Genomic DNA, 15,751 nt, shown 5'->3' on the forward strand with positions numbered 1-15,751 from the left:
CTTATGATTCTCAGTACTTTTGGTATGAGAGGCAGAGGAGGGAACACATACACTGACTGGTACACCCACGGCGTTACCAGAGCGTCCACTGCTATTGCCTGAGGGTCCCTTGACCTGGCGCAATATCTGTCCAGTTTTTTGTTTAGACGTGACGCCATCATGTCCACCTTTGGTTTTTCCCAACGGTTTACAATCAGGTGGAAGACTTCTGGGTGAAGTCCCCACTCTCCCGGGTGAAGGTCGTGTCTGCTGAGGAAGTCTGCTTCCCAGTTGTCCACTCCCGGAATGAACACTGCTGACAGTGCTATCACATGATTTTCCGCCCAGCGAAGAATCCTTGCAGCTTCTGCCATTGCCCTCCTGCTTCTCGTGCCGCCCTGTCTGTTTACGTGGGCGACTGACGTGATGTTGTCCGATTGGATCAACACCGCCTGACCCTGAAGCAGAGGTTTTGCTTGACTTAGGGCATTGTAAATGGCCCTTAGTTCCAGAATGTTTATATGAAGAGATGTTTCCATGCTTGACCACAAGCCCTGGAAATTCCTTCCCTGTGTGACTGCTCCCCAGCCTCTCAGGCTGGCATCCGTGGTTACCAGGATCCAATCCTGAATGCCAAATCTGCGGCCCTCTAGTAGATGAGCACTCTGCAGCCACCACAGGAGAGACACCCTTGTCCTTGGCGACAGGGTTATCCGCTGATGCATCTGCAGATGCGATCCGGACCATTTGTCCAGTAGATCCCACTGAAACGTTCTTGCATGGAATCTTCCGAATGGAATCGCTTCGTAAGAAGCCACCATTTTTCCCAGGACCCTCGTGCACTGATGCACTGAGACCTGTCCTGGTTTTAGGAGGTTCCTGACTAGCTCGGATAACTCCCTGGCCTTCTCCTCCGGGAGAAACACCTTCTTCTGGACTGTGTCCAGAATCATTCCTAGGAACAGTAGACGCGTCGTTGGAATCAGCTGCGATTTTGGAATATTTAGAATCCACCCGTGCTGACGTAACACTACCTGAGATAGTGCTACTCCGACTTCTAACTGTTCCCTGGATCTTGCCCTTATCAGGAGATCGTCCAAGTAAGGGATAATTAAAATGCCTTTTCTTCGTAGAAGAATCATCATTTCGGCCATTACCTTGGTAAAGACCCGAGGTGCCGTGGACAATCCAAACGGCAGCGTCTGAAACTGATAATGACAGTTTTGTACTACAAACCTGAGGTACCCTTGGTGAGAAGGGTATATTGGGACGTGGAGATAAGCATCTTTGATGTCCAGAGACACCATATAGTCCCCTTCTTCCAGGTTCGCTATCACTGCTCTGAGTGACTCCATCTTGAATTTGAACCTTTTTATGTAAGTGTTCAAGGATTTCAGATTTAAAATTGGTCTCACCGAGCCGTCCGGCTTCGGTACCACAAACAGCGTGGAATAATACCCCTTTCCCTGTTGCAGGAGGGGTACCTTGATTATCACCTGCTGGGAATACAGCTTGTGAATGGCTTCCAAAACTGCCTCCCTGTCGGAGGGAGACTTTGGTAAAGCAGACTTCAGGAACCGATGAGGGGGAAACGCCTCGAATTCCAGTTTGTACCCCTGCGATACTACCTGTAGAATCCAGGGATCCACTTGCGAGTGAGCCCACTGCGCGTTGAAATTCTTGAGACGGGCCCCCACCATATCCGAGTCTGCTTGTAAAGCCCCAGCGTCATGCTGAAGACTTGGCAGAAGCAGGGGAGGGCTTCTGCTCCTGGGAAGCAGCTGCATGGTGCAGTCTTTTTCCTCTTCCTCTGCCCCGGGGCAGAAAGGAGTGGCCTTTTGCTCGCTTGTACTTATGGGAACGAAAGGACTGAGTTTGAAAAGACGGTGTCTTTTTCTGCTGATGTGGAGTGACCTGGGGTAAAAAGGTGGATTTTCCAGCCGTTGCCGTGGCCACCAGGTCCGATAGACCAGCCCCAAATAACTCCTCCCCTTTATACGGCAATACTTCCATGTGCCGTTTGGAATCCGCATCCCCTGACCACTGTCGCGTCCATAACGCTCTTCTGGCAGAGATGGACATAGCACTTACTCTTGATGCCAGGGTGCAAATATCCCTCTGTGCATCACGCATATATAGTAATGCATCCTTTAAATGTTCTATAGTTAACAAAATATTGTCCCTATCCAGGGTATCAATATTCTCGGTCAGGGAATCCGACCATGCGACTCCAGCACTGCACATCCAGGCTGAGGCGATTGCTGGTCGCAGTATAACACCAGTATGTGTGTATATACTTTTTAGGATATTTTCCAGCCTTCTATCAGCTGGTTCTTTGAGGGTAGCCGTATCAGGAGACGGTAACGCTACTTGTTTTGATAAACGTGTGAGCGCCTTATCTACCCTAGGGGGTGTTTCCCAACGCGCCCTAACCTCTGGCGGGAAAGGATATAATGCTAATAATTTTTTAGAAATTAGCTGTTTTTTATCGGGGGAAACCCACGCTTTTTCACACACCTCATTTATTTCCTCTGACTCAGGAAAAAATATTGGTAGTTTTTTCTCACCCCACATAATACCCTTCTTTGTGGTACTTGTAGTGTCAGAAAGGTTCAATGCCTCTTTCATTGCCGTGATCATGTAACGTGTGGCCCTACTGGACATTACGTTTGTCTCGTCACCATCGACACTAGACTCAGTATCTGTGTCAGGGTCTGTGTCGACCCACTGAGGTAACGGGCGTTTTAGCGCCCCTGACGGTGTTTGAGACGTCTGGACAGGCACTAATTGATTTGCCGGCTGTCTCATGTCGTCAACAGTTTTTTGCAAATTGCTGACATTATCACTTAATTGTTTAAATACAATCATCCAGTCAGGTGTCGACTCCCTAGGGGGTGACATCACCAACACAGGCAACTGCTCCGCCTCCACATCATTTTCCTCCTCATACATGTCGACACACGCGTACCGACACACAGCACACACACCGGGAATGCTCTGATAGAGGACAGGACCCCACTTAGCCCTTTGGAGAGACAGAGGGAGAGTCTGCCAGCACACACCCAGCGCTATATATATATATACAGGGATAACCTTATATAAGTGTTACTCCCTTATAGCTGCTGTTAATATATTTATTTGCTGCCAAACGTGCCCCCCCTTCTCTTTTTTACCCTGATTCTGAAGCAGGACTGCAGGGGAGAGTCAGGGAGCCGTCCTTCCAGCGGAGCTGTGAGGGAAAATGGCGCTTGTGTGCTGAGGAGATAGGCTCCGCCCCTTCACGACGTCCTTATCTCCCGCTTTTTTGTGTAAAATGGCAGGGGATTAAAATACATCCATATAGCCCAGGAGCTATATGTGATGTATTCTGTTTTGCCACCTAAGGTATTCTGTTATATTGCGTCTCAGGGCGCTCCCCCCCCAGCGCCCTGCACCCTCAGTGACCGGAGTGTGAAGTGTGCTGAGAGCAATGGCGCACAGCTGCGGTGCTGTGCGCTACCTTAGTCTGAAGACAGGATGTCTTCTGCCGCCGATTTCACCGGACCTCTTCGTCTCTTCTGGCTCTGTAAGGGGGACGGCGGCGCGGCTCCGGTGACCCATCCAGGCTGAACCTGTGATCGTCCCTCTGGAGCTAGTGTCCAGTAGCCTAAGAAACCCGATCCACTCTGCACTCAGGTGAGTCCGTTTCTTCTCCCCTTAGTCCCACGATGCAGTGAGCCTGTTGCCGGCAGGACTCACTGAAAATAAAAAAACCTAACTAAACTTTTATTCTAAGCAGCTCAGGAGAGCCACCTAGATTGCACCCTTCTCGGCCGGGCACAAAAATCTAACTGAGGCTTGGAGGAGGGTCATAGGGGGAGGAGCCAGTGCACACCACCTGATCCTTAAGCTTTTATTTTGTGCCCTGTCTCCTGCGGAGCCGCTATTCCCCAGGGTCCTTACGGAGTCCCAGCATCCACTAGGACGTCAGAGAAATAATAAGTGCGCCTCTGAAACCCGCCATCCTGTCTCTGACTGGGGAGTATGGGGGGGGGTCCAACCTCCTCCTTGTACAATCATATATCAGTCTGGAGGGGGGGAGATTGTACTCACCGCTGTCCAGATGTCTCGACACGCGCCGCACTCAGCGGTGTTGACTTATACTCTGCTCGACAGAGCGACCCCGACACGCGCCGCACGCAGCGGTGTCCGGCCGGAATCTTCTGTGATGGAGTGGCCCCGACACGCGCCGCACGCAGCGGTGTCCGGTCACTTTTGAGACTTACCGCTGCCATGCTGCCGGAATCTTCTGCTGGATGGAGAGGTCCCGACACGCGCCGCACGCAGCGGTGTCCGCCAACTCAGGAGAGCTCAGTGTCTCCCTCAGCCGGGGCCCATCCCGAGCCGCACGCAGCTGCGATGGGACCCCGCCGGCAGCTCCCGCGGTGCAGACTGGCAGTGGCAGAGCTGCCAGTCTGTGTGTGTAAGTAAGAAAAAATAAAATAATAAAGAAAAAATAAAAATTTCTTCAGCTAAACCCAAGTGAACCAGCTACCTCGGGCACTAAACTAAGACTAAGACTGGCTTGGAGGGGAGATAGTAGGGGAGGAGCTAGCCACAGTGTGAGAATTTTTAAAGTGCCAGCTCCCAATTACTACCTACTATTTCCCCATTGTAACTACACTCCAGTGGCCCCTAGTGGATGAAGGAGAAAGAGATAGAACGGTCAATAAGGTCACTGAAACCCTAACAGACCTTGTGATAACCAATTGCTGTTCCCACCTGTAACACAACCACCTACAGATTAGAAGGAAGCCTTAATATATTTTCTCTTTTAAATTGATACTTTTGATCGTAAAACCTGAACATAAAAGCTCAATGGAATTTTGAGTCATATTAAATAGCCTGCATTTACTTATCACAGCAGTTGTCATAAGTATCTAACAGTCAGAAGGCACTTTCTCATCCCACGTAGTCCTGTATCCCCGCAGCACTCTGCAGCTGTGCAACTCACCTGCAATAGGCGTTCCAGCTGGTAAAACTTGCAATGCAGGTCTTCAAAGTTATTCTTGTAGAGATTTCTAAACTGGTAGTCGTACATGATCCTGACCAGTACACAAAACGCCTGCTCCTCCGGCATCTACAGAAAGGAGGGGGGAAAAATAAAAATGTCACTGTTCCTGGCAAGAAACCTTTAATATCTATAGAACTATAGTGTTTCGACTTGCCTCTCCTACCTTGGCAACCTACACATTATCATGCAATTGTAAGCTGTGCTAAACACGGACAACGACAAGCTGATCCTGTTCTTGGAATATGCTTTGTGTGCTGTGACTTGTACCTTACCAGTCATTTTATTAACGCAGAGATAATACTTTCTTCAACGGTGAAGAAATTCTTCAGAATAATAACAGATAATCTAAAAGGCCAGCGCTGCCTCTGGCTGTGTATTCACCGTTGGCTCAGTGGATTGTATGCTGTATAAACTAGCTACATCGATGAAGGACCTTAATATACACAGTAGAATCATTTACAATGTGCTAATAATCACGAGGGCAGACACAGATTCTTTTCTCTAACTGTCACCAGTCATGACATAGACGGGTATGGGTCGTTGGATAGACACAACTTGGGTCGACAGTCATTAGGTCGACCATGGAAGGTCGACATGCATTAGGTCAACAGTGACAATAGGTCGACATGGTCATTAGGTCGACATGTACTAGGTCGACAGGTCAAAAGGTCGACATGTTTTTTATTTTTTTATTTACTGTTTTTGGCGTTGTTTTCTTCGTAAAGTGACGGGGAACCCCAATTAGTGCACCGTGTTCGCTCGCCATGCTTCTGGCAAGGTGCCTCGCTTCACTTGGCACAGGTTACCGTTCCAATCGTAGTCCACGTGGATTGTCAAGTATGAAAAAATCCAAAAAATGAAGAAGAAAAAAAAAGTGAAAAAATAGGATTTTAATTACCTACCGGTAAATCCTTTTCTCGTAGTCCGGAGAGGATACTTGGGTCCATATTAGTACCATGGGGTATAGACGGGTCCACCAGGAGCCATTGGCACTTTAAGAGTTTAACAGTGTGGGCTGGCTCCTCCCTCCATGCCCCCTCCTACCAGACTCAGTCTAGAAACTGTGCCCGAGGAGACAACATACTTCAAGAGAAGAAATTACACAGATAGTGGCGAGATTCATACCAGCTCACAAAAACCAGGCAAATCCGGCTAACAGGCCGGGAAACACATCAACAGCTGAAACAGTATTGAAACTGGAACGAACCCAGAACTTACCTAGTAACCAGGTAGTACTGAACCAAAGAACCACTGCAGGAAAACGAAGCGCTGGGCAGGCGCCTAGCATCCTCTATGGACTACAAGCAAAGGATTTACCGGTAGGTAACCAAAATCCTATTTTCTCTTACGTCCTAGAGCAGGCATGTCCAAACTGCGGCCCTCCAGCTGTTGAGAAACTACACATCCCAGCATGCCTTGACACAGCTTTAGCATTCTCTGACAGCAAAGCTGTGTCAGGGCATGCTGGGATATGTAGTTTCAAAAAAGCTGGAGGGCCGCAGTTTGGACATGCCTGTCCTAGAGCATAGGTTCTCAAACTCTGTCCTCAGGACCCCACACAGTGCATGTTCTGCAGGTAACCCAGCAGGTGCACAGGTGTATTAATTACTCACTGACACATTTTAAAAGGTCCACAGGTGGAGCTAATTATTTCACTAGCGATTCTGTGAGGAGACCTGCAAAACATGCACTGTGTGGGGTCCTGAGGACCGAGTTTGAGATCCTGTGTCCTAGAGGATGCTGGGGATGTACCAAAGCTTCCAGAACGGGAGGGAGAGCGCGGAGGCTCCTGCAGAACAGATAGACCAAATTTCATGTCCTCAGAGGCCAAAGTATCGAACTTGTAGAACTTTGCAAACATGTTCGACCCAGACCAAGTAGCTGCTCGGCAAAACTGTAAAGCCGAGACACCCCGGGCAGCCGCCCAGGAAGAACCCACTTTAAGAGTAGAGTGGTCTTAACCGATTTTGGACACGGCAATCCCGCCGTAGAATATGCATGCTGGTTGGTGAACCTGATCCAGCGAGAAATCGACCGCTTAGAAGCAGGACACCCAAAATTCTTGGGATCATAGAGGACAAACAGAGAGTCCAATTTTCTGTGACGAGCAGTCCTTGTCACATAAATCTTCAAAGTCCTCACAACAGCCAAGGCCTTTAAAGCAATTGAGGAGTCAGTAGCCACTGGCACCACAATAGGTTGGTTGATATGAAAAGCCGACACAACCTTAGGAAGGAACTGTGGATGAGTCCTGAGTTCCGCCCTATCTTCATGGAAGACCAGATAGGGACTTTTACAGGACAAAGCCCCCAATTCCGACAAACGTTGCGCAGAAGCTAAGGCCAACAAAGTTACCACCTTCCACGTGAGAAACTTGATTTCAGCCTCCTGTAGAGGCTCAAACCAATCCGATTGCAGGAACTGCAACACCACATCAAGATCCCAGGGTGCCGTTGGCGCCACAAAGGGAGGTTGGATGTGCAGAACCCCTTTCAAAAAGATCTGAACCTCAGGGAGGACAGCCAATTGCTTCTGGAAGAAAATGGATAAGGCCGAAATCTGGACCTTGATGGAGCCCAATCTCAGGCCCATGTCCACACCTGCTTGCAGGAAAAGGAGAAACTATCCAAGTTGAAACTCCACCGCAGGAAATTTCTTGGATTCACACCAAGTCACATACTTTTTCCAAATGCGATGGTAATGTTTAGACGTTACCCCCTTCCTAGCCTGAATCAGGGTAGGAATAACTTGGCTCAGAATACCCTTCCGAGCTAAGATCTAGTGCTCAACCGCCATACCGTTAAATGTAGCCGTGGTAAGAATTGATAAGCGAACGGCCCCTGCAGTAGAAGATCCTCCCGAAGAGGTAGAGGCCTTGGATCTTTCAGCAGGAGATCCAGCAGATCCGCGTACCAAGCCCTCCTTGGCCAGTCCGGAGCAATGAGGATTGCCAGAACCTTTGTTCTTTTTACAAGTTGTAGAACTCTTAGAATGAGAGGAAGTGGAGGGAACACATACACTGACGGGAACACCCACGGTTACTAGTGTGTCCACCGCCACTGCCTGTGGGTCTCTCGACCTGGAACAGTACCTCCGCAGCTTCTTGTTGAGGTGGGAGGCCATCATGTCTATGTGAGGAACCCCCCACCAACTGGTTACCTCCTCGAACACCTCCAGGTGGAGACCCCACTCTCCTGGATGGAGATCGTGTCTGCTGAGGAAGTCTGCTTCCCAGTTGTCTACTCCCGGAATGAAGATTGCTGACATCGCTAAAGCGTGCCTTTCTGCCCAGAGGAGGATTCTTGTCACCTCTGACATTGCAGCCCTGCTCTTCGTTCCGCCTTGTCGGTTTATATAGACCACTGTGGTCACGTGTTCCGACTGAACCTGAACAGCCCGATCCTATAGAAGGTGTGCTGCTTGAAGAAGGCCGTTGTATACGGCTCTTAGCTCCAGGATGTTTATCAGAAGAAGGGACTCCTGACTTGACCAAGATTGCTGACATCGCTACAGCATGCCTTTCTGCCCAAAGGAGGATTCTTGTCACCTCTGACATTGCAGCCCTGCTCTTCGTTACGCCTTGTCGGTTTATGTAGGCCACTGTGGTCACGTGTTCTGACTGAACCTGACCAACTTCCTTGGAAGATTTCCCCTTGAACGACTGCTCCCCAACCTCTTAGACTTGCATTCGTGGTCAGAAGAATCCAGTCCTGAATTCCGAACCTTTCGGCCCTCCAGAAGGTGAGGTAGTTGCAGCCACCAGAGGAGCGAAATCCTTGCTTTTGGCAACAGACGTATCCTCTGGTGCAAATGTAGGTGAAATCCCGACCACTGGTCCAAGAGATCCAGTTGAAACGATCGAGCATGAAACCTTCCGTACTGCAGAGCCTCGTAGGAGGCAACCATCTTCCCCAGAAGGCGGATGCACTGATGAACCGATACCAGGGCCGGATTCAAGACATCCTGGACCCTAGTTTGTATCACCAATGCTTTCTACACTGGTAGAAACACCCTCTGCACCTCCGTGTCGAGGATCATCCCCAGGAAAGACAGCCTCCTCGTTGGCTCAAGATGAGACTTTGGAAGTATTAGGATCCAACCGTGCTCCCTGAGCAGATGCGTTGTGAGAGCAATGGATCTTAACAACTTCTCCCTGGACGATGCCTTGATCAGCAGGTCGTCCAGATATGGAATTATGTTCACCCCCTGCTTGCGGAGGGGAACCATAATCTCTGCCATCACCTTGGTGAAGATCCTCGGTGCCATGAAGAGACCGAATGGCAGTGCCTGAAACTGATAGTGATCGTCTAACAGTGCAAACCTTAGATAAGCCTGATGCGGCGACGAAATGGGAATGTGGAGGTACGCATCTTTGATGTCCAGGGACACCAGGAACTCCCCCTCCGTCAGTCCTGAGATAGCCGCTCTCAGAGACTCCATTTCGAATTTGAAGTCCCTGAGATAAGGGTTCAACGATTTCAAGTTGAGAATTGGCCTGACCGAACCATCCGGCTTTGGTACCACAAAATGGTTTGAATAGTAACCTTTGTTCAACTGATGAGGTGGAACTGGAACAATGACCTCCGACAATACCAGTTTTCGGATAGCGTCCAGTAGAATACTGTAGCTCTGCATGCCGGCAAAGCCAGCAAGCCTGATTTGAAGAATCAGTGAGGTGGGAGAGTTTGAACCTCCAGCCTGTACCCCCAGGACACAATGTCCTGTATCCAGGCCGGAGGACACCCAGACGTGGCTGAAATGCCGGAGTCTCGCTCCCATCTGACCTACCTCCAGGCTGTGCGGTCCACCGTCATGCTGAGGACTTTGAGGCACCAGAGGCAGGCTTCTGGTCCTGGGAACCCGCGGGAGCAAGCTTTTTGGATTTGGCACGACCACCTCTAAAGAAGGTGTGAGAGGGCTTGTTCTTTCTAGTTCTAGCGGGCCGAAAGGACTGTGACGTGTTGTGAGAAAAAGGCTTCTTCGTAGCCGGTGCAGCTGAGGGGAGAAAAGGAGACTTACCTGCAGTAGCCGTGGCAATTCACGCATCCAGCATCTCCCCAAACAGAGCCTGACCTGTATAGGGTAAGCTCTCCACACTTTTCCTGGATTCCGCGTCCGCAGACCATTGGCACAGCTAGATACCCCTGCAAGCCGAGACGGACATGGAGATCCCCGCAGCCATGGAACCCAGGTCCTTCATGCTATTCCACCAGAAACCCTGCAGAATCCTGTATGTTACGTAAGAACAAATCAACATCACCTTTATCCATCCATCGTAGTCAAGTCCTCCTGCAGAGTGACTGACCATTTTGCTATTGCTTTTGAAATCCATGCACAGCCAATAGTAGGCCGCAGAATCGACCCTGAAGCAGTGTATATGGATTTGAGCGTAGAATCCACCTTGCGATCCACCAGGTCTTTCAACGCAGTAGATCTCGGGACAGGCAAGACCACCTGTTTTGACAGCCTGGAAACAGAGGCGTCAACTATAGGCGGGGACTTCCATTTTTTTCTATCTTCCTCTGGGAAGGGAAAAGCAACCAGAACCCTTTTAGGGATCTGGAATTTTTTCTCCGGGTTTTCCCAGGCTTTTTCAAATATAGCATTTAATTTCTTAGAAGCAGGGAAGGTGAGAGGGGCTTTCTTACAGTCTGTGAAGAAAGTCTCCTCAACCTGCTCAGGAGGTGTGTCAGAAATATTTAACACATCCCGCAAAGCCTCAATCATCAACTGCACCCCCTTAGCAAGTGATGCCGTCTCCCTCAACACATCCCCATCACCGTCTGCTGTGTCAGAATCGGTATCCGTGTCATCCTGCGTAATTAGGGCAAGAGCACATTTGTGAGAATGTACCACAGCAGGCCCCGAGGGAGCAGTATCGGACCATACTGCCATAGAGGACTGCAATACCCGAGTTGCATGCTCAGTCCTTGCAACCCTTTCAGAAATCTGAGAAATAGCCCCCCTAAGAGAGGCTAACCACTCCGATTCCCTATCCGGGATCTGCGCTACAACAGTGCAATCCTGATTACATGGGAAGGGATCTTCCTGAGAAGATATATCCTCTGCAGCATATGTGACAGAGTCTCTAGACATGGTTGCTTGCACACCACATACACACAGGGTACAGGGCAGACAGAGTTTCCCCCCCAAGAATGGCAGAGAGACACAGAGATTGGAGCCAACCCCAACACAGGTATAGGGAGACCCTTAACCAGCGCTGTGTCCCTTAATATGTGACACAGTCTATACACAGCCTCCCCTCCCTTCTACAACCCCCTGGTACCGTACAGATAGCTGGAGTTGCTCTGGAGGGACTGCTCTTCACAGGCAGCATGTCTGCAGGCAGGAAAATGGCGCTGAATGCTGCTGGGTCCGCTCTGAGAGGCTCCGCCCCCTTAATGGCGCTGTCTTCCCGCTCTTCCAAGATTATACTGGCCTGAGGATTTACTGCTGGCTGAGATCCAAGGACCCCGACAGGCTTTCTGGTCAGTTTAGGGTTAAGGTGCCGGCTCAGGGCGCGCCTCAGAGCGCTGCACCATGTACCGCTGAGCCCCCGGAGCGCAGTCAGTACCGCGCTCCCACCCTGTAACCGCCATTTTCACATCGTCTCCCCGCTTGTCAGGGAGCCGATGACTCACTCGCCACTCTTCAGCTCTGCAAGGGGGTGGCGGCATGCTGCCGGGGTGAGCGTTCCCCTGCGGCGGGGAGCGATCTATCCTCTCTGGAGCTCAGTGTCCAGTCAGCGGAGACAGTGGCTCAGACCCCGAAGGGCGGACACTGCTCCCCCCTCAGTCCCTCGATGCAGGGAGGCTGTTGCCAGCAGCCTTCCTGTAAAATAACAAACTCTAAAAAAAAACAACTTTTACTAAAGAAGCTCTGTAGAGCTCCCCTAGCTGTGACCGGCTCCTCCGGGCACATTTTCTAAACTGTGTCTGGTAGGAAAGGCATAGAGGGAGGGGCCAGCCCACACTGTTAAACTCTTAAAGTGCCAATGGCTCCTGGTGGACCCATCTATACCCCATGGTACTAATATGGACCCCAGCATCCTCTAGGACGTAAGAGAAATTCATGACGACCTTTTGACCTGTTGACCTAGTACGCGTCGACCTAATGACCATGTAGACCTATTGTCCCTGTCAACCTAATGACTGTCGACCTAAGCTGTGTCGACCTAACGACCGTATCCCACACAGAGGTACTCTATAGTAATAGTGTGGAAGAATTAAATAATATAGAAAAGAAAAATAAACACTTACATTGCCATACATTGTAAAGGTCACCTGCACTTACATTGTGTACCAAAGATGTGCTTATTTATGATAAACTTTCTATGGATCTTATAGTTTTTTAACGTAACCTAATAGTGAAAGTTTCATTAAATGTAAAACACTGCACAATTATGGCACACTTATGAGAAAACACCAAGAGGCAGATAAAGAGTGAACAGCTGTCCATAAAAAACATGACTTGTCTTCCTACGCAAGTTACTGCAATGCTTCTATAAACTTGCTTCTCTCCCATCTTAAACCCATCTCTATCTTTGCCCTGCGCCTAAACCAGTCTCTGCCCCTGTTCAGCACCTAAACCCGTCTCAGCGTGTCCAGTGTCTAATCCGTCTTTGCCTATGTCCTATGCCTAAACCTGTTTGTTCCTCTGCCCAGTGCCTAAACCAGTCTCTACCTCTATCCTGCGCCTAAACCTGTCTCTGCCTATATCCTGCGCCTATTCTTGTCTCTGCCCCTGTTCATCACCTAAACCCGTCTCTCTACCTCTATCCTGCACCTAAACCTGTCTCTGCCTATATCCTGCACCTATTCTTGTCTCTGCCCCTGTTCATCACCTAAACCCGTCTCTCTACCTCTATCCTGCACCTAAACCTGTCTCTGGCTATGTCCTGCGCCTAAGCCCGTCTCCGCTTCTGTACTGCACCTAACCCGTCTTTATCTTTTATCTTGCGCCGACACCCGTCTCTGCCTATATCCTGCGCCTACACCTGTCTCTGTTCAGCAACTAAACCCGTCTCTACCTATACTGTGCCTAAACCTCTCTCTAGCTCTGTCCAGCCTCTAAAACCCGTTTCTGCTCAGCATCTAAACACGTCTCTGCCTATGTCATGCGCCTAAGCCCGTCTCTGCCTCTACTGTACCTAAACCCGTCTCTGCCTCTGTACTGTACCTAAACCCGTCTCTGCCTCTGTACTGCACCTAAACCTGTCTCTGCCTCTGTACTGCACCTAAACCCGTCTCTGCCTCTGTACTGTACCTAAACCCGTCTCTGCCTCTACTGTACCTAAACCCGTCTCTGCCTCTGTACTGTACCTAAACCCGTCTCTGCCTCTGTACTGTACCTAAACCCGTCTCTGCCTCTGTACTGTGCCTAAACCTGTCTCTACCTAGCTTCTAAACCCATCTCTGCCCAGCACCTAAACTCGTATCTACCCATGTCCTGCGCCTACGCCTGTCTCTGCCTCTGTTTAGCAACTAAACCCGTCTCTGCCTAGCGCCTAAGTACTGTGCCTAAACCTGTCTCTGCCTCTGTCCAGCTCCTAAACCTGTCTCTGCCTAGCACCTAAACTCGTCTCTGCCTATGTCCTGCACCTAAGCCCACCTCTGCCCTGCGCCTTAAACCCATCTCTCTCTTACACCTAAACCTTTCTCTGCCTCTGTTATGCGCTTGGTAATTTCTGACATTACATTGTTCCTTGAAAAAAAATTGTGATGCAACCCTTCATAATGATTCCCTATTCTACAGGTCGAGCAATAGAAAAATTGAGCTTTAGACCAATGAAAGATTTGTTAAATGTTAAATTGACGTACATATAGTAAGATTCAGTGACGTGCGGTGGGGTGAGGAAGGTGAAGCAGAGCCTTTCCCTTCATACTAACATTTGTGCTCCAGTTTTTACTGTATAAAGTATATGAAAAATACAAAGAATATGTCTTAAATATCTTCTTTGCGTTATTCTAATAATTTGTATAGCCAAAACTCTTGAGTAAAAAGTAATTTCGCTCACTGCACGTCCCTGGTGAGATTCCACCTCTGTTCCCAGTCTTTGGATTTTTTGTTTTCAATAAATGTAATTCACATTGCTCCAAAGATTTTGGTTTTATTTACGAGTATTTAAGATTTACTTTATGACACATCTGGTATTCACTGTGTTTAACTCTTAACAAGAACACACTACATAGATTTTTTCCAAAAAGGATATAATATTTCCTAATCTCGTTTAATCGAATTAGGGCAGTACTAATGAAGCATCACCATGCACCAGAGTGTAGGAGGCCATTTGACTGACCAACCTGAGGAAGAAGTGTTCTTCACAATGTGTTGTTGCAAACTGGTATCACCCATTCATTCTCTTTATTTAGTTATGCATTTTTTTTAAATAGTTAATTTTTCTTTTCTTTTTTTTTTATATATAAATAAATATATTTATCCTGTATGATATCAAATCCACTGGTTTTGAATTATTAGATATCAAGTCAGCTATACTTATTTGCAAATACCAATGGACATCGGGTTTTCAAACAAATGTCCAAGGCACATTCACATCCTACTGAGGGTGAGTATATCATGTAGCATTTACAGAGCTCAGAATAACCTGGTCATTCTGATCTGCACCACATTGGCATTTTACTTTCCTTCCCCTGGGATTCCTGTGGTCTACATTCACTAGTGTTGCCTCTTAAGCCCCCAGTGACGTCACGAAAAGACTACCCCATTCACTAGTAACGCCTGATAAGCCTCGGCGATGTCACAAGACGACTACCCATTCACTAATGGCGCCTCGTAAGCCCTCAGTGATGTCATGAAAAGACTATCCCATTCACTAGTGACGCCTCATAAGCCTTAGTGATGTAATAAGAAGATTACCCATTCACTAGTGGCACCTCTTAAGCCTCAGTGATGTCATGAGAAGACTACCCATTTACTAGTGACGCCTTTTAAGCCTCAGTGATGTCATGAGAAGACTAAACTATTCAGTAGTGGCAACTCTTAAGCCTCAGCGATGTCACAAGAAGACTACCCATTTACTTGTGGTGCCATTTAGCTATCAGTGATGTTTCTATTAACTAATGAATTGTCAGGGTACATTCTACATTGTAAAACAGCTGCTTACATGATCAAGTAGTTGACAAGTGCCTTAGATCATACTTTGCAATGTTATTATTTGTCACATATCACCCTCTTATAGCCTGCTAGTGTCATCAATCTGTGTAAGTGAGTAAAACCCACAACAATAACAGAGGCACTGCAGGATTTATATATATATATATATATATACACACACACATATACACATACGTACATACACACACACACATACATATGCATCATGTGTGTATTATTAATACTTTAATTGGTTGCTTTCCCAGGCATAACCTCTAACAGAAGTTTGGAGTACTGGTGGCTCAAATGAACAGTGCCTTGTCCAATCAACAGCTGTTCCAGCCAGCATGTGTACTATCAAATTTATATCAGTGTAGGGGCAATTGCGTCTCCTAGGTGGCAGGAGTCCTGTGTGTTTTCATCACTCCAATATCACTAGCAAGGGTGGAAAGGGGCTTATTTTACTTCACTGACACTACATGGAGGCAGGGTCCACTCACTATGGTAGCCTGTATGAAAGATGAGTGTGCCTCATAGGGATAATTGTTAAATACACTTAACAGATCATATAGGAGACAATGGCATTTATCTATGCTGTTTAATATT

The 15,751-nt window shown here is 48.3% G+C and overlaps 1 protein-coding gene across 3 annotated transcripts in view; it reads right to left on the bottom strand.

Moving 5' to 3' along the window:
• Positions 1–15,751, bottom strand: part of RABGAP1L (RAB GTPase activating protein 1 like) — a 690,515-nt gene that overhangs the window by 210,958 nt on the left and 463,806 nt on the right. For all 3 annotated transcript variants that reach the window (XM_063939666.1, XM_063939667.1, XM_063939668.1), the window contains exon 16: positions 4,973–5,098. In XM_063939666.1, coding sequence (XP_063795736.1) covers positions 4,973–5,098 — 126 coding nt within the window. The remainder of the gene's footprint in view (positions 1–4,972; positions 5,099–15,751) is intronic.

Source organism: Pseudophryne corroboree, chromosome 9 (genome assembly GCF_028390025.1).
Source record: "Pseudophryne corroboree isolate aPseCor3 chromosome 9, aPseCor3.hap2, whole genome shotgun sequence".
In the NCBI taxonomy this organism is placed as follows: Eukaryota; Metazoa; Chordata; class Amphibia; order Anura; family Myobatrachidae; genus Pseudophryne; species Pseudophryne corroboree.